This window comes from Phyllopteryx taeniolatus, chromosome 2 (assembly GCF_024500385.1).
Source record: "Phyllopteryx taeniolatus isolate TA_2022b chromosome 2, UOR_Ptae_1.2, whole genome shotgun sequence".
Classification (NCBI taxonomy): Eukaryota; Metazoa; Chordata; class Actinopteri; order Syngnathiformes; family Syngnathidae; genus Phyllopteryx; species Phyllopteryx taeniolatus.
The window spans coordinates 5,364,962-5,383,895 of NC_084503.1; the positions used below are offsets into that span (position 1 = coordinate 5,364,962).

Sequence of the window (18,934 nt, forward strand, 5' to 3'; positions counted from 1 at the left end):
TTGTTTTCTTTCTCCGTCTCTCTCACTTCGATATCACAAAGGGGATTTTTGCCTGGGCTGAATTCAGTAAGGGGGGACAACTCGTAAGACTCGTACCTTTTCCTCTCTTTGCAAAGACTTTTCTTTTTTTGTAATAAAACCCCACAAAAACAAGATTGCCTCCTTACTTATTCTGTCAGAAAAAAGATTTTACAAAACAAAACGCTACACAGGGGAGGCCAGATTTGAACCCAGATCCTCAGAACTGTGAGGCAGATGTGCCAACCAGTCGCCCACCGTTGCACCCATTACAACACAGCATTTGGAAATCTGGTGCAATGACTGTCAAATGTGCAGATTTTGGACGAAGTTTCTTTTGGAACATCAGCAGAGGTTGAATCCAGGCAACTGGGCTGTTCTTGTTTGTGAAAGACGTATCACCTGAAAAAGGCTTCTTCAGCAGGATGGATGAATAGCAATCTCAACATCAGATCTATATGGAACGTCCTTCCTGTATGTAATTCTGGGATACTGCACTTTCTCCCACAAGTGGCCTGGTTGCGTGAAAACAGATGATGATTATTATAGATTTCATATTATTTTCAATCCAAAGCGTTGTCTATTTAGTTGTTGTGCTTTTATTTTGAAGGTGGCACTCACCGCACGCATTTTGGGCGCGCATGCGTAACAATCGGCTTGCTCTTTATTTCGACTGGAGGTTGCCTGCGCGTACTGCGAAACTATGGCGGGCACCAGCGCAACTGTTGACGTTTTGTCGGACATTGACGAAAACATCGGGGAGAAGGACGACGGGAAAAAGGCCGTGTGTTTGCTCGTGCTCGGCATGGCCGGTTCCGGAAAGACGACCTTCGTCCAGGTAGCACGAGAAACGCTTCAAAGCAACTTAGCAAGTGCCAGCACAGGAATGCAACCTGACGGTCACGCAAAGTTAAAAGGGGGAACATTTTGGCAAACTGAGTAAAAAGGGGCTCGGGGCACATGGAACGTGCTCGAACTAGAACGTGCACTTGGATTATGTTTGTATTACGTATGCTAAAGCTGAAATGACGCGCGCGTCCGTGTGCGCTGCTTTTGGTTTCTTGGACTGCACACGAGACGACGCTTTCAGACATGATATGGGTACTTAACAACACGTGGCCATAACCTCTGCAGAAAATGCTTATTTGTGACCTCAAAGCAGGTATAACGTGGCCACAAAATTCGAATTTGTGGCCCAAAAGTAGCGGTGGCTTCAAACCGGACGTTGGTTTGGCAAAGCGAGAGCCCTTCCCATAGATATAAACACTAGCTACGCCAGCGCGCTGGTAGCAGCCCGGCTAACTGACGTGCCAACGTGGCGGACATGTCGGGGAGGTCGTTGTTCCCATAGAAGGCAAGGCATGGACACGGAAATTCAGTCGGAACGTGCTCATTCTCGCTGTCAACACACGTGCAATGCGCTGAGAGCTTTGAGCTCCCTAGCTTAGCGTCGCCATAAAAGCACGGAGCTCCAAATGGCCGTGTCATATCTACCTATACATATCTGTGATCGCAATTATTAAGTATGATTATTCCTCATGTTAGCGAAGAAAACATTTTTATTGCAATACTATTTAAAAAAAAATCGTAAATCACTTTTCAGTGCAAAATAAAACTTTAAATAAGAATCAACGATCGATTTATTAAAAAAAAAAAAGTACCCAAGAATTTTACATTTACCAAGTGCTAACAGAATAAATATGCCATTACAGACACAACGTGCAACTCAACGGAAGCAAATATTTATTAATAAAAGGCTAACAACGTTAGGCTTCAAGTGCCAATGTTTCATCTCAAAATTCCTGTCAATATCGTGGATTGTCAAATACATGAGCGGTGCCATTGTTCTGCTTCGTCATTGGTCAGTCGTGGTTGCAAAGAACTTGACAGTCGGGTTCCTCTTTATTTCCTCTCTGTGTTTTCCACTGCAGTCAAGCCATCTTCCAGTCATAAAGTCTAGCCGCCACGACGACTGTTCATACTATGCGTTTTGGTAACACGCCTCCAACGTGCTGCGAGGGCCAACTTCAAAATGAAAGACTAAAATGGCATCGATATCCGATGTATTACTTGTGAGGCCTTTACACTGAAGTTGGGTTCCGGCGTGTTAGCGTCATGCAACGATTGCGGCTGGTTTATTTTATTGTTTAGTTTATTGTTCATTCAGTGTTGGTAATGCCTTCTTGAAGAAATAATTGCGTTAGGGTTAGGTGTTCCCTTAACCTTGTGGGGCAGACACAACTCTGCTGTGACTTGTTGTTTAACGTCACTTGCCCGAAATCGAAACATGTCCAGAAAACAAATGTCCATCTCCTCATCTCCAGTTTTTGCTGCACCTTCTTCTCTTGGCATGTCTCGCTGCACCGAGTGACTGAGGCTGGGCACCCAGGCCGCTGCAGGATACGCTAGGCGCCGCTCACCTGTTTTAGGCAGCGTAATAAAACCTTAACCATGTGTTCAGCCCCTGCTGGTTGGCGGACTCATGTGCAGCAGGGCCCAAATTTTAAAGGTCAGAGGACAAAGATGTTATGGGGTCAGTTAAAATTCATATTTGCATTGTTTGTTATGTTATACATGCTTGTCATAAAATGAGGTTATTATTACGCGCAATTCTCCTTTTCCTTTGGGCTTGTCCTGTTCGGGGTCGCCACAGCGTGTCATCCCTTTTCCACGGAAGCCTATCTCCTGCATCCTCCTCTCTAACACCAACTGACCACGTCTTCCCTTACGACATCTCTCAACATCTCTTTGGTCTTCATCGAGCTCTCTTGCCTGGCAGCTCCATCCTCATCACCCTTCTACCAATATACTTACGATCTCTCCTCTGGACATGTCCAAATCAAGTTTGTTCTTCTTAGTCTAGCCATTTTGGCACGTAATTGTCACCTGGCTGTACGTGCCACCTCAGGCTCCATCGAGGGGGTTTTCTCAACAGCAGATGACATGTTTACTGCAAACGGATCGGGCCTGGCTACTGAAAATGGAGACAAACTATTTTCTAAAACCTAAAGAAAATTGAAAAACTTGAAATAGAATAAAGCTTGAGTACATTTAACTGGTTCATAGTGACTCTACAGCTCATATCAAGTCTCTATATATCTCTATTCTAAATGTTTGAAATGACACTGTAGTACTGCCTGTTAAAAATATATGAAAATAAACTTATGCATTTGGGACTTTTTTTTTTCCCCCTGTTGTGCCAAACCCGTACTGAACTGTGACCCCCACAAGCGAGGGAATACCGAACCGTGACGCCTCTGAACTGTTACGCCCCTATCAATAACACATTTGCCCAAATTGTTTGGAGGCAAATAAATCTTGCACGCTTCATCGTCATTGCACCCGCTAGCTTGTCACACCTCTGAACTATTCAAGATTTTGTCATTTTCCAATTTATATCACTGCAAGTGTGACTTTTAAGAGAGAGAAAAGAAAAAATAAAATAAAAAATAAAGTCGATGCAGCTCATTGGGAAGTGAGCAAATGGTTCGACTTGTTTTCTCGGGTTAGGTGCGCTTGGTTCCTTATCAAACGTGGTCCGTTGATTCCACAGAGGTTGGCTGCTCATCTTCACGCTGGCCAATGTCCACCGTATCTCATCAACCTGGACCCCGCCGTACATGACATTCCCTTCCCCGCAAATATTGGTAAGGTCGACCACAATGTCGGAGAGAGTGCTGTAGTCGACGAGCGCTGACCTTTCACTTTGACCTGGCAGACATCCGAGACACTGTCAACTACAAGGAGGTGATGAAGCAGTACGGCCTGGGACCCAACGGCGCCATTGTGACTTCGCTCAACCTCTTCGCCACGCGCTTTGATCAGGTGACTAGCACTCGACTGGCCGTGACTGACACACTTGACACCATAATTCCGGGGGGGGGGGGGGCGCGGGGCAGTGGGTGCTTGGAAAGGGGTGGCAAATTTCTGTACATTTTCATGGGAAGTTAAGCTTAGCAATTTTGAAAATATTCCAAATTGGAAACTTTCCATGATGATTAAAAGTTGTGGGAATTGACTGTGAATTGAGGGTCATTTATTGGAAAGGTGTCGCATTCACGCATAAATAGAAACCCTTTGTTTTGTCATAAAACAAGATTAGTCCCACCATGGGCAGGTTTGTATCGTTTCAGCAGCAGACATCCATGCAAGTGTGATCTGACTTGAAAGTTTTTATGGGTACAAACTGTTGCCTTTTCGTCCTTTTGTTTTCTTGAGTATAAAGCAAAACTTAAAAGTTCGAGAGCTAGACAGCGGCAGCTAACCCTAACCCCTTAGGCAACTCAAATATGTCTTAAAATACAACCACCAACTTCCTTCCATTTTCAACACCGATGATCCTCACTAGGGTCGCGGGCGTGCTGGAGCCTATCCCAGCTAACTGCTGGCAGGAGGCTGGGTACACCCTGGACTGGTTGCCAGCTAATAGCAGGGCACATATATACGAACAACCATTCCCATTTACACCTACGGGCAATTTAGAGTCTTCAATTAACCTACCGTGGATGCTTTTGAGAAGTGGGAGGAAACCGGAGTACCTGAAATAAACCCACGCAGGCACGGGGAGAACATGCAAACTCCACACAGGCGAGGCCAGATATGAACCCCGGCCGGCCGGGTCAGCCGAGGCAGCTGTACGAACCAGTCCACCAACGTGCCGCCTTCATTCTTTTTTAAAATTCCTTTTAATACCTCTTAATTCTTTTGAATTCTTCTTCATTCCTTTTAATTCTTCTTATCTTGAAAAATTCAGCAAATTTTAAAACCCCACTTTTGTTGACTAAAAGTTGTTTTTTGGGTGTTTGTTTTAGGTGATGCATTTTATCGAGAAGAAGCAGCACAATCACAGGTCAGTAAATTGATTAGAAATGATTGGATTAAGAAAGGCAATGTTCACCATACACGAAAGGCGTCTTTTTTCCCTTTGTTTTCAAAGTGCCACGTGAACGCAAACGCTCTGTAATTAGCCCATTGCTACCACGTTGCTGGTGTATAGCTTTAACCAATTGACGTGTTTGATGCAAAACATGTTATCGCTGTAGCTCTCAAAACCGGTTTTACAGCAATATACAGTGGCGCCTCGATAAAACGGACCCCGATAGAAGAGGTATCGGATAAAACGGACTGTCAGGAACAATGTGTCCAAAACTACTTTCCAATTGTCGCTCAAAGTGCCGTTGACAAAGTCTGTTATTTCCAGATTTGGCTGCTGTTGCTTGGCAGAGAATCGGGCTGACGTATTTCCGGGTCACAGATATTCAATACGACTCGATCCGAGCATAAAACGTGCCCCCTTTGCCAAGTGGCAGCCCTGTTCAGTTTGGCACATTTCCAGGCCATGCATTTGACTTGGTGGCCATGGTGGCGGTGATTCGATTGGAGTCTGGAACGCTTGTTTTGGGAAAGTAACAGTTATGTCGAGCTGTTCGTCTTTGGCAACGGATTTGGAACTAGAAAGTAGATTAATTCCTTGCAGCTCATGAAAGCGACTTAGATTCGACTGATGACTACAATTGTGCTAGTCATTATGATTTAAAAAGAGTAAGCACAGTTGTTTGATCATAAATGGCTTCACCCAAGCACTAGCCAAGAGTGAAAGAAACGTTTTGATCATTTCTATTCTCTGAAAAGTGGCCAATAAATCGTAAATTGTGCCAGGGTATGCAAACTTATGAGCGCAACTGTACGTCAACAATGTCACCACGTCGGTGTAATCGTGTTCTCGGCGCCCGTTCGAAATTTGTTTCTCTCCAATCTGCTTGTTTTACTTCTCGCTTGGAATCGCACACATGCCATGTAATTAGCGTCAAACCCGGTTTGTTGCAGCAGGGGATTTTTACCCCTCCCATGCATCGCGACCAATTGGAAACGTTCTCGTAATCCTGAGCAGCTGTTCTCACTCTCTGGCTCACATGTTATGCATGGAAGAGGCCAAGCATCCGTGCTTCGTCTGTTCGTTTGACACTCCCAGTTGAAGTGTAGCGTAAAACTGACGTTTTTAAAGCACGACAATTCAACTTTGTACACCAAAATGTTTGATCAAACCATATCGTTTCACTTTAACCCAAGTCCTCAAGATTAATTCTACCATTTCATGCAAAACACCATAGCTAGGTTAACGGAAATGAGCATAGCTGTTTGAATAATTCTACCCTTCAAGCAAGTACTACTTATATACACACACACACACCCAAATCAACGTCAAATGGGTTGGGTGTCTGGCTCAAGGGCGAGCGGACTAGCATTTTTCCAGCAACTCTTCATGAAAACGCACACCCACTTTGACTTGTACAGGTACGTCCTTATTGATACGCCCGGTCAGATTGAAGTCTTCACGTGGTCTGCGTCCGGCAGCATCATCACAGAAGCTCTGGTGCGTTGCCGCCGCCTCTACTCTGCTACTTGATTCGAATGGGTAGAAATGATTGCCGTATTTTCTTGTCAGGCGTCTTCCTTCCCCTGCGTGGTGGTCTACGTCATGGACACATCTCGCAGTGTCAGTCCTGTCACCTTCATGTCCAACATGTTGTATGCCTGCAGGTAGGTAACCCCACGCGTCCCACCTAGTGCTGGGCGTTATATCGAGCAGCTCGATTGGATCGATTATTTTATTAATGCTTGATTTGAAAAAAGGGGGTCATTGATTTTATGTTCTATCCTTTTCGCCACAGATTTTGTTGCCCTGTGAATCTTCCGCAGCAGCCGTTGTTGCATGGCGAAAACACGGAGGAGCGAGCCGGGGCACGTTAGGCATTAGGCTTTGGAACTAATTCCATTTATGCTGCTGAATTTTCTGTAAGTGCAGCTCCCGGCTCGCCGTCGGAAAACTGAGCTTCGTGCGGACGAGCGCCTGCATTTCACACGCCCGTGCACGCGCCCAGACACACACACACTCACACAGCCAATCAGACGGAGGGTCCCCGCTCTTCACTAACTCTGATTGGTTTAGAGACTATGATGAAACCCATTGTGTGTCTATTTTCAAGTCGCGGACATTTTTTTTCTTCCTTAAATGACTGGGCATCTGTACGCACCCTTTGTTTCCCCCACCGTTCAGAAAATTAGGGCGCCTATGCGACCAAAGGTAGTCTCGCTATAGGGTCCTGTTTCGTCCAAATAATTCATATGCCGGATTTCCAGCACCACGACAAAGTACTAAGCCATGCGTCCCAAGACGCAGATTGATCGTACTTTATGCGTCCCTACTAAGTTTTGTGCATCTCAGACGTGTGACGCACATCGAACGAGATCCCTGGAAATGCCAGCGAAAAGTCATTTATTTCTTGGTGAGGTTTATAATTGGGAAATAAACCTTCTGCCGTATAATGTAAATGGATTTCTTCTGGTCCGATTTTATACATTTATACAATTTATTACAATAAATACTTCAGTCATATTGAAAAGAGAAATTAGGGGGGGGGAAATCTTTAGGCCATATCGCCCAGCACCAGTTGCATATCTTTCTGCTTTCTATTCTTTACTGGTTATAACATCAATCCTTTCCTTTTCAGCATTCTCTACAAGACCAAACTACCCTTCATTGTAGTCATGAACAAAGTGAGACAATTCTTTCATACTTTTTGTCTCATTCATATGTGCTAGAGACCTTTTCATCAGGTTTGCAAATTGTAGGCACCAGGGTACTTCCGGGTGGCAGAAAAACCATTGCCTTCCGCTGTCCACAACTGGAACCATGACAAAAACATGCTGTTGTTGTTTTTGGGGTTGCACCATCAGGTATTCCCAAAGCTTTAGGTTTTTTTTTTCCCATTTAATTACAAAATAATACAAATGAATCCAGAAATACCTTGGGGTGAGTGAATGCGGCAAATAGTTGTACAGAGAAGATGGCAAGATGGAGTAGCCATTTGTAAAGGAACAGACTGGGAACCAGATCTCCATCATCAAGTTTGTGCAAGACCCTTTTCACATGTTTGCCACCCGGAAGCAAAAACGTGGACAAAATTGTTGATCGACTCTGTTAATGAAAGAAAAACCTGCAATGGTTACTAAAATAATATGAAATTGACACAAGTAAAAATAAATAAATAAGAATGGCAATGCCGCGCTTTTACAGTCTGTCCTCATACTGGAAATCAAGCGAGCTTTGCCCTTCTGCTCCACGGGAGGATTTTGTCCTCCCTGAGATCGCCTTAGCAGTAATGACACTTAGCCAATGAAAATCAGACCTCGCTTTTGAATAGTGATTCTACAGAATCCTTTTAAATTTATTGAAACTGGTCTGGACAAAAATTATACCCCTCGAAATGATGGAAATTATTTTCACCAAAGAGATGTGAAACTGGCAGCACGGTGAACGACTGGTTAGAGCGTCTGCCTCACAGATGTGAGGACCGGGGTTCAATCCCCGGCCCCGTCTGTGTGGAGTTTGCTTATTCTCCCCGTGCCTGTGTGGGTTTTCTCTGGGCACTCCGGTTTCCTTCCACATCCCAAAAACATGCAGGGTAGGTTGATTGAAGACTCTAAATTGCCCGTAGGTGTGAATGTGTGTGCGGATGGTTGCTTGTTTGCATGTGCCATGCGATTGGCTGGCAACCGGTTCAGGGTGTACCCCGCCTCCTGCCTGATGATAGCTGGGACAGGCTCCAGCGCGCCCGCCACCCTTGTGAGGAAAAGCGGCTCAGTAAATGGATGGATGGATGGAGATGTGAAACTAAGGTGTGTTAATTGAATTAGTATCACAGGGGTCTTCAAACTTGTGAGCCAACGTGCTTATTTTGAGGGTGACAATCACTGTGCTGTTTGCTGACATGGTGTGGACCACACTGAACATGGACCACAGATAGAGAAGTTGCCAGAGATTGGAAACACAATTCTCAACAAGCACGTTGAAGCTAGGAAAGGCTGTAAGAGCAAAAAACTTGATTTTTCATGAGACTACAGCTGCACATTATTCACAAGTCTGAGGTGCACAGGGACTGTAGCCGACCTCCCCGTAATTAACCGCAAGACAAAATTGTATGACAATGAGAAAAGATGGATAATATGAAAGGTAATTGAAGAGCCCAGAAAACCTCCAAAGAAATTAAAGGTGAATTCCAAGGTCGGGGTACATCAGTGACAAATTGCACCATCCATCGTTGTTTGAGCCAAAGTGGACTTCATGGGAGGTGACCATGCAGGACGCCACTGTTGAAACTCATAAAAAAAGCCAGATTGGAATTTCCCACAATGCATATTGACAAGCACATAGGTTCTGGAACTGTCTGGTCCTTTGATGAGACTTGACTGGAGCTTTTTGGCATGACACATGGGCTCTATTTTGACACATGCAAAAATGAAGCATACCAGGAAAAGAACACTGTCCCTACTGTGAAACATGGAGGAGGATCTGGATCTGCGGGGTCTGAAATATCTGTTATCGCATCGCCAAATGCGAGGTAAAATTAGCTCTTTAGCGATGTAGTCCTAAATTTCCATCGTTACAATATGCAATGCATGTTTTTAGTGGTTTATTTCTCGAAAAGCGCGTGGATTGATAACAGAAATGAAGTTGTAGCGGCGAGACGGCTTGCCGGCCGGACTCAGACATGCCGCTCGCGTGCGCGAGTAGTGCTGTGTGATTATTTTACGATGTGATTCATGGTATTATATTAAAACTTCAATCCTGCCATAGTGTTTATTTTGACATGTGAGTGAAGGAACGTATTGGCCATAGGGGTCAGGTGCAGTGCGAGCTGGACGGTGGCCAAAGGCAGGGACCTTGGCTATCCAATCCCTGGCTACAGAAGCTGGCTCTAGGGATGTGGAATGTCACCTCTCTGGCAGGGAAGGCACCTGACCTTGTATGTAAGGTAGAGACGTTCCGACTAGATATAGTCTGGCTTGCTTCCACACACTGCTTGGACTCTAGTACAAGGAATTTGTCTTCGGTAGTTGGAGCCACTCTAGTATGACAGCAGACGGTCAATTGACAGAGAACACTTTTGAGACATAAAGACATTGACAAAAAACAGTCACTGAGCAATAAAGGGTTGATAGTTATCTGGTAATGCCGATTTATTTATTTATTTACATTTATTTTTTTGAAAAATGTGCAAAAAGATGCAGAGTCCTCTAGCACTTAGAGCAGTTCGAAAGACTAATATTGCAATAGTCCGGTGCAATGAGCATTGTGCAAAGGGCGCCGAGACTTCAAGGAGTGTATGCGGTTTAAAGTGACGAGTAGTGCGATCATCTGGGACAATGTTGATTGTGCAAATGCTGCAGATACTCCTCAATCAGTGTGCAAATGGAGCAGATCCTACTCTGGCATGAGTGGCCAGTATTGGTCAACAACAGATATGCAAATAGTGCAGCGTGGCGAGACTAATACAGTGAGTGCACGAGTAATATATTAATTGGCCCCACAGAAATGTGACAACAAACTCAAGTCAAAAAATTGCCAGCATGTTGTAATGGAATTGCAGGTTAGGTGTTTAAGAAGTTGATTGCAAGAGGGAAGAAGCTGTTGGATTGTCTGCTAGTTCTAGTTTGCATTGATCGGTAGCACCTACCTGAGGGAAGGAGCTGGATGAGCCGGTGACCGGGATGCGGAGGGTCCGAGAGGATTTTGCACGCTCTTGTCTTAGTTCTGGCAACGTGCAAGTCCTCAAGGGTGGGTAGGGGGGTACCGACAATCTTTTCAGCAGTTTTGATCGTCCGTTGCAGTCGGAGTTTGTCCTTTTTTGTAGCAGCACCAAACCAGACTGTGATGGAAGAACACAGGACTGATTCCATGACCGCTGTGTAGAACTGAAAGTGTCCTTTTCAAATCTGCAGTAGAAGGTATTCAAGTAGTTGGCTAGTGTGCTATTGTTCTCAGCTTGGGGGGATCGTCACTTGTAATTTGTCAGCGATTGGAGTCCTTGGAAGGGATGCTAGAAAACGCTCCCGCTGTGGACTGCATTGTTCTGCTGGTGGACTTCAATGTTCACGTGGGGAATGACAGTGAGACCTGCAGGGGTGTGATTGGGAGGAACGGTCCCCGTGATCAGAACCCGAGCGATGTTCTGTTATTGGACTTTTGTGCTCATCACGGATTGTCCATAACGAACACCATGTTCAAGCATAAGGGTGTCCGTATGTCCACTTGGCACCAGGACACTCTAGGTCGCAGTTTGATGATCGACTTGCGGCCACATGTCTTAGACACACAGGTGAAGAGAAGGGCGGAGCTGTCAACTGATCACCACCTGGTGGTGAGTTGGCTCTGATGGTGGGGTAAGATGCTGGTCCGACCTGGCAGGCCCAAACGTATTGTGAGGGTCTGCTGGGAACGTCTGGCAGACTCACCTCCGTCCTGGGGGAGGTGAGGGACATTGAGTCTGAGTGGACCTCATTGCTGAGGCAGCCGAACGGAGCTGTGGCCGTAAGTTTGGTTTTGTGGCCTCAGTATTGCATCTCTGCTTTTTGCAGATGCTTTAGTTTTGCTGGCTTCATCCAGCCATGATCTCCAACCTCACTGGAGCGGTTTGCAGCCGAGTGTGAAGCAGTTGAGATGAAATTCAGCACCTCTAAAGCTGAGACCATGGTCCTCAGTCGGAAAAGGGTGGAGTGTCCTCTCTAGGTCGGGGATGAGATCCTGTCACAAGTGGAGGAGTTCAAGTATGTTGGGGTCTTGTTCATGAGTAAGGGAAGAATAGAATGGGAGATCGACAGGTGGATCGCTGCAGCGTCAAACTCGCAACTTTACATCACAATGAATTGGGACAAAAGTCACAAAAACGTCTCGTAGTATAACAAACACTAACCCCGTCTCATCGGTGGATAGGTAAAGGAGTCGATTTTATAGCATTTGATTCCATTCATTCCTCTTTTTGTTGTTGTCTAGGTTTTACTTTCATTTTTACCGGTTTCTTATGACGTTACTTTTCGTGCCAAAATGCTGACTTCCGGTACGTACCCTTCAAAATAACAGGCTCCAAGCTTAAAACAGGAAGTCAAGTTAAAACTTGCACATATAAAACATTTGATGTGATAAAACAGTTCCAATGCTATATTTAACTTTGAGCTGAAAAATTAATTGCTGAATATTAAGTCAATTGGGTTAGGTCCACACATGTTGCCTTTTAGTTCATAAGTTTGATATTGATACTGGTTATAAAGAACCCTGAGTCAAATGTTGATTTTAGTCTATGCTGCGGGCTGCTAAGAAAATGGATGTTTATAATTTGGACACCCTTTATTTAAACCATGCAAACTTTTTTGACCCACCCCCATAAAAGAATCCGAATTAGACTCGTTTGGAACCGGAATCAAAATGAGGAACCGGAATTGGGACCTGAATCGCTCAAATGCAAACGATGCCCTACCCTACCGACAGCGCACCTTAACGTCAACCAATAGGATTGCGTATTGTGACCGGCGCATCGCCTCCCATGCTTGCTGTTATCAACATACTTGGTCGCCGTTGTTAACATTTATTCACACGCACAGACCAATGTTTACTGAAGCTTTAGAGCATGATTCAGCAGAACACCGTCATGTTTACGTACAACTGTTGGTGCAAGCAGTAGCTTGCTTGGATTCTGATTGATCGGCTTCTCATTGAAAGTTATAGAAATTGCAATGATTGCCTCAAAACGTTGGACAACTAAATATTAGGTGAAGGGTACCCTCGATTTTGGCTAGGCCTGTTTCTTTAATTAGATTTTTAAAATGATTCTGTTGAACCACAATCAGAACTGGCCAAATATATGAAAAAACACAAGGGCGAGTCTGCTGAAGTTGGAGCCCATCCAGTACGATAACAATCAAAAGCAATGTCTGATTTTCATTAGTTAATTTTCAGATGATTTTTATTTATTCATTTAGTCAGTTTCAAGGTATTTCAGTGACCACTGTTTGTTTTTCTTTCATTGTCAACAATTTTGTCTTTGTGTGTAGTCTTCATTGCGGTAAAAAGTCTATTGGGTGTTTGTTGTTGTTGTTGTTGTTGTTGCTGCTTCCATCTTGACAAAGGCGTCCGTGCATGTGTTGCTGCAGACGGACATCATTGAGGAAAGCTTCGCCGTGGAATGGATGAACGACTTTGAGGCTTTCCAGGACGCGTTGAGCCAGGAAAGATCATATGTGAGCAACCTGACCCGCTCCATGAGTCTGGTCCTGGATGAGTTCTACTCCAACCTGAGGGTAACTGAGGCAACTTTGACTGTTCCTATTCTCTGAAGTTTAAGGGTGTGTTTGGAATTGTTCACTCTTTGACATCGGAAATCGGTCCTAACTGGGTTTATGTTCCACTAGGATTTGTTTCACACAGTATATTCAGGACCTAAACCATTTATTGATAGACCAGTAGCACAACTTTAGTCTATTCTAAAGCTGACTGGGAGCCATAGTAGACACTTTAGAAGGTTCTGGTCAGAACCCGAGATGCAATGTTCTGAATGAGATGCAGCTGTTAAATGCTCTTTTGGGTGAGTCCAGTCAGAAGAACATTACAATAGTCAAGTCTACTTGAGATAAAGATTACTTACTGGAAATGTAGTTGGTTACAATTACAATTTACACTGTTAAAAATCTAATATTAATGTAACTATTTCAATCATTTTTTCAAAGTAGTGTAACTAATTACATTTGATTATATTTTGATTACTTTTTTAAAATTTTGAATGAATGCCTCAACAGGACCCTTGGATGTGCATTTGGAATTAATCACTTATTTGTTCTTCACGGTGAAAGGTAATGTAGTGTGGTTTTAGAAAGAAGTGATATGAAAACAAAAATCTGAGCTTTTGCATCTTTTTTTCGCCAAATGTAACTGAAATTGTCCACCCATCCATTTTCTGTACCGCTTTATCCTCACAAGGGTGATGGGCGAGCTGGAGCCTATCCCAGCAATCTTCGGGCGAGAGGCGGGGCACACCCTGAACTGGTTGCTAGGCAATCGCAGGGCAAATTGTAATAACGGAAGTTTCCAAAAGCAACTTCAATTGAATTACATTTTCTCCCAGTTGCTCACGGATTGCAATTATATACATTTTGTAATTAAATTATATCCAATCTCGTTCCATGTAATTAGTGTATTTATTATTATTTATTATTTTTGTTTGGTGGTTAACCGTGAGATTTTTGGAATGTAAAATAGGTGCCTTGCCTCAACAAAGGTTGACTGTTGATAATCATTTGAACAAGCTTGGATTATGCATGAAGTTCACTCTATAAACTTCATCTTTGTGTTACTCGTAGCATTGATATACAGTATGCTTCCAGTCAGGTCCATAAGTATTGTGACTGGAAAACAACTGGAAACCAAGATGGCACCTACACGGGTGGACACCTCGGTATTGCGCTCTGTAGTATTGTCCTTGTTTTTGTCTCTTTCGTTCATCTTTGGAGACACTATGCGACTTGCGCTAGGGAAGACTTGCTAAACATTCGGGAGTCTACTCCGAACCTTCTTTCGGCAACTTTCACAAATCCACAAAGTTTTATCTAGGAGATACTTACCAGCGGAGCAACTGCATTCTATGGCGCATGGAGAAGGCGAAGACAGCGCCACAGAGGGAAGCATGCCGGAGTGCAAGTCGAGGTCCGACAGCGAGAATTTCGAACGGCACTTCCGTCGATTTGCCTCGCAAATCTACCCTCCCTACCGAACAAAATGGAGGAGCTTCATCTCACAAAGACCAGCAAAACCTTTTTATCTCCTGCCGCTCTCTGCTTTATGGAGACCTGGCTTTGTGAATGCATCCCCGACGCCGCCAGACTGCTGCCTGGCTTCCAACTACACCGAACGGACCGCGACACGGAGCTGTTGGGGAAAAGGGGGCGGGATATGCTTCTACAGCAACGAAAAATGCCACACTGATGTCACGGATCTCAGCCCTCACTGCAGCCCGAACTCGGAGTCGCAGTTTGTGTACTGTTAAGTCATTCTACTCACTGCACCAGTTTGCTTCATTCATACTCAGCTGTGTTTACACCCCCCACTTGAATACCTTATACTGCAGATTTGAAAAGGACACTTTCACACCGCAGACACACCGACGACCACCATCAGTCCTCTGACTCCCTCCTTCTGCATTGACCATTCACGAACAGGACGTGAAACAACAAAAGATCAACAAACCAGAAAGTTGGGAAAGGAGATAAATTCCTTGTCTTGTAACATACTTGGCCAATAAAGCTGAATCTGATTGGCATATTTTTTGTCTCAAAACACCACCACAATGGATTTGAAATGAAACAAAAAAGATGTGCTTGGAGTGCAGACTTTCAGATTTAATTTCAGGGCATTTCCATCCAAATCAGGCAAATGTAGGAATTGCAACAGTTCGTGTTTCTGCCTCCCACCTTTGAAAGGCTACCTCGCTACGTGCTAGCCTCGTGTATCCTTGGGTGAAGCAAAGTTTCCCGGTTAATCAAAACACCTCAGACAGTCACGAACAACGATGTAACTGACTTATCCTCTTCGCCATCTTGGCTAACTCGCAACTGTGCTCTGGAGTCTACACACCGCTTCGCATTGTTGGTAAATGAGGAAAAAGAATTGTGCATGTTACGAACCGAACAGAACACATGCGGACCGAAACGAAACAGTCAAAGCACAAAACCAGTCAGTATCTGGTGTGACCACCTTCGCATAGAGTCGATCAGGTTGTTGATTGAATGTCGGTCCACTCCTCTTCAATGGCTGTGCGAAGTTGCTGGATATTGGCAGGAACTGGAACACGCTGTCGTATACGCCGATATGTTCGTTGCCCATAACATACCCCTGCCCTTACCATAATCCCACCGCCACCATGGGCCATCAGCAAACCGCTCACCCACATGACGCCGCGCACTCTGCCCTAAACAGTGAAAACCGGGATTCATCCGTAAAGAGAACACCTCTCCCTCTCCCACGTGCCAGAAGCCTTCGAATGTGAGCGTTCGCCCACTCAAGTCGGTTACGATGACTAACTGCAGTCAGGTCAAGACCCCGATGAGGATGACGAGCATGCAGATGAGCTTCCCTCGGTCTGTTTCTGACAGTTTGTGCAGAAATTCTTTGCTGAAGCAAACCAATTGTTGCAGCAGCTGTCCGGGTGGCTGGTCTCAGATGATCTTGGAGTGAACATGCTGTATGTGGAGGTCCTGAACTGGTGTGGTTATACGTAGTCTGCGGTTGTGAGGCCTGTTGGATGTACTGCCAAATTGTCCTTTGGAGACGGCTTATGGTAGAGAAATTAATATTCAATTCACGGGCAACAGCCTTTTATTGTGGCCAGCCTATGGCACACCTGTGCAATAGTCATGCTCTCTAATCGGCATATTGATATGCCACACCTGGGAGGCGGGATGGATTATTTCGACAAAGGAGATATGCTCACTAAGCTCAGCGTCTCACCTGCCATCTGCCAGTGGATTTACAGCTTTGTGACGGGCAGGACACAGCAGGTCAGGCTGGGGGAGACCATCTCATCCACACGCAGCATCAGCACTGGGGCGCCCCAAGGTCGTGTCCTCTCTCCGCTGCTCTTCTCTCTCTACACGAACGACTGCACCTCAGCGAACCCGACTGTCAAACTCCTGAAGTTTGCAGACGACACCACTGTCATCGGCCTCATCAAGGACGGTGACGAGTCTGCATATCGACAGGAAGTGGAGCGGCTGGAGCTGTGGTGCGGCCGACACAACCTGGAGCTGAACACGCTCAAGACTGTAGAGATGATCGTGGACTTCAGGAGGCATCCTTCGCCACAGCTGCCCCTCACGTTGTCCAGCCGCCTCGTGTCAACCGTCGAGACCTTCAAGTTCCTGGGAATTACAATCTCTCAGGACCTGAAGTGGGCGACTAACATCAACTCCGTCCTCAAAAAGGCCCAGCAGAGGATGTACTTCCTGCGGCTTCTGAGAAAGCACGGCCTGCCACCGGAGCTGCTGAGACAGTTCTACACAGCGGTTATCGAATCAGTCCTGTGTTCTTCCATCACAGTCTGGTTCGGTGCTGCTACAAAAAAGGACAAACTCCGACTGCAACGGACAATCCAAACTGGTGAAAGGATTGTCGGTACCCCCCTAACCACCATTGAGGACTTGCACGCTGCCAGAACTAAGACAAGGGCGTGCAAAATCCTCTCGGACCCTCCGCACCCAGGTCACCAGCTCTTCCAGCTCATTCCCTCAGGTAGGCGCTACCGATCAATGCAAACTAGAACTAGTAGACATTCCAACAGCTTCTTCCCTCTTGCGATCAACTTCTTAAACACCTGACCTACAATTCCATTACAACATGCTGGCAATTTTTTGACTTCGTTGTCCCATTTCTGTGGGGCCAATTATGTATTACTCGTGCACTCGCTGTAGTTGTCTCGCCATGCTGCATTATTTGCATATACTGGCCACACATGCCAGAGTAGCATCTGCTCCATTGCACACTGTTTGAGGAGTATCTGTAACATTTGCACAACCAACATTGTCCCAGATTATCGCACTACTCGTCACTTTAAACCGCATCCACTCCTTGAAGTCTCAGCGCCCCTTGCACAATGGTCATTGCACCGGTCTATTGCAATATTAGTCATTCGAACTGCTCTAAGTGCTAGAGGACTCTGCATCTTTTTGCACAATTGTTTTTTGTCAATGTCTTTATGTCTCCAAAGTGTTCTGTAAATTGACTGTCTGTTGTACTAGAGCGGCTCCAACTACCGGAGACAAATTCCTTGTGTGTTTTGGACATACTTGGCAAATAAAGATGATTCTGATTCTGAACACATATTCAGACAGATTTGTGAACAATATTTGAGGGAAATGGCCTGTTGTGTATGTAGAAAAGGTTTTAGATCTTGAAGTCCAGCTCATGAAAAATGGGAGCAAAAACAAGTGTTGCGTTTATATTTTTGTTCAGTGCATATGTGTGTGTTTATACCGTGGGTACGGAAAGTGTTCAGACCCCTTAACCTTTTCACTGTTATATTGCAGCCATTAGCTAAAATCATTTTTCTTTTTTTTTTCCTCATTAATGTACACACAGCACCCCATATTGACAGAAAAAAACGGAATTGTTGCTCAGGACCTCAGACTGGGCCAAAGGTTCACCTTCCAACAAGACAATGACCCTAAGCACACAGCTAAAATAACAGAGTGGCTTCAGAACAACTCTGTGAGTGTTCTTGAATGGCCCAGCCAGAGCCCTGACTTAAACTCAATTGAGCATCTCTGGAGAGACCTAAAAATGGCTGTCCACCAATGTTCACCATCCAACCTGACAGAACTGGAGAGGATCTGCAAGGAGGAATGGCAGATGATCCCCAAATCCAGGTGTGAAAAACTTTTCATCATTCCCAAGAAGACTCATGGCTGTATTAGCTCAAAAGGGGGCTTCTGCTAAATACTGAGCAAAGGGTCTGAATACTTATGGCTGTGTGATATTTCAGTTTTTCTTTTTTAATAAATCTGCAAACATTTCAACAATTCAGTTTTTTCAATATGGGGTGCCTTGTGTACATTGAGGAGAAAAATGATTTTAGCAAATGGCTGCAATATAACTCACGAGTGAAAAATTTAAGGGGGTCTGAATACTTTCTGTACCCACTGTATACATCATCCCCTATACTGTAATTAAGGTTAGATTGATTCTTGACACAGCGACTGTTTGAAATCATTCACTCATTCCGTACTCCCTAATCACTAATGTGGGGATTTGTAGTTAGTGCACTATAAAGTTGACTCAGGAGTGAGTGAAATGCAAAATAGTTTTGGAACACTACTTGGGCACCGTTTAGTCATTGCTGGGAGATAATTACAGCATACGGAGGAATGTCAGACGGTGGACCCAGTGTAGTAAATTTTAGACAAACATATAACCTTCAATAACAGGGTTTAAGGGTCAACCAAGTGTATTTCACAAAATGAATCCAAACATTGCACTTGATGTCCAACCTTGTTGTGATGTGTTGCTCTGCTTATATTCAAGAGATTTTGATTCACA

At 44.8% G+C, this 18,934-nt stretch overlaps 1 protein-coding gene across 3 annotated transcripts in view; it reads left to right on the forward strand.

Moving 5' to 3' along the window:
• The first annotated feature begins 665 nt into the window (after positions 1 to 665).
• Positions 666 to 18,934, forward strand: part of gpn1 (GPN-loop GTPase 1) — a 29,019-nt gene continuing 10,750 nt past the window's right edge. Inside the window, exons 1-8 of one of the 3 annotated variants that reach the window (XM_061755591.1) lie at positions 666 to 856; positions 3,572 to 3,665; positions 3,737 to 3,843; positions 4,830 to 4,867; positions 6,313 to 6,391; positions 6,464 to 6,558; positions 7,530 to 7,575; positions 13,006 to 13,152. In XM_061755591.1, coding sequence (XP_061611575.1) covers positions 722 to 856; positions 3,572 to 3,665; positions 3,737 to 3,843; positions 4,830 to 4,867; positions 6,313 to 6,391; positions 6,464 to 6,558; positions 7,530 to 7,575; positions 13,006 to 13,152 — 741 coding nt within the window. In that variant the 5' untranslated portion in view covers positions 666 to 721. Of the gene's footprint in view, positions 857 to 2,371; positions 2,528 to 3,571; positions 3,666 to 3,736; positions 3,844 to 4,829; positions 4,868 to 6,312; positions 6,392 to 6,463; positions 6,559 to 7,529; positions 7,576 to 13,005; positions 13,153 to 18,934 lie in introns of those variants that run through there. The other 2 variants (XM_061755583.1, XM_061755601.1) reach the window with 2 other exon arrangements.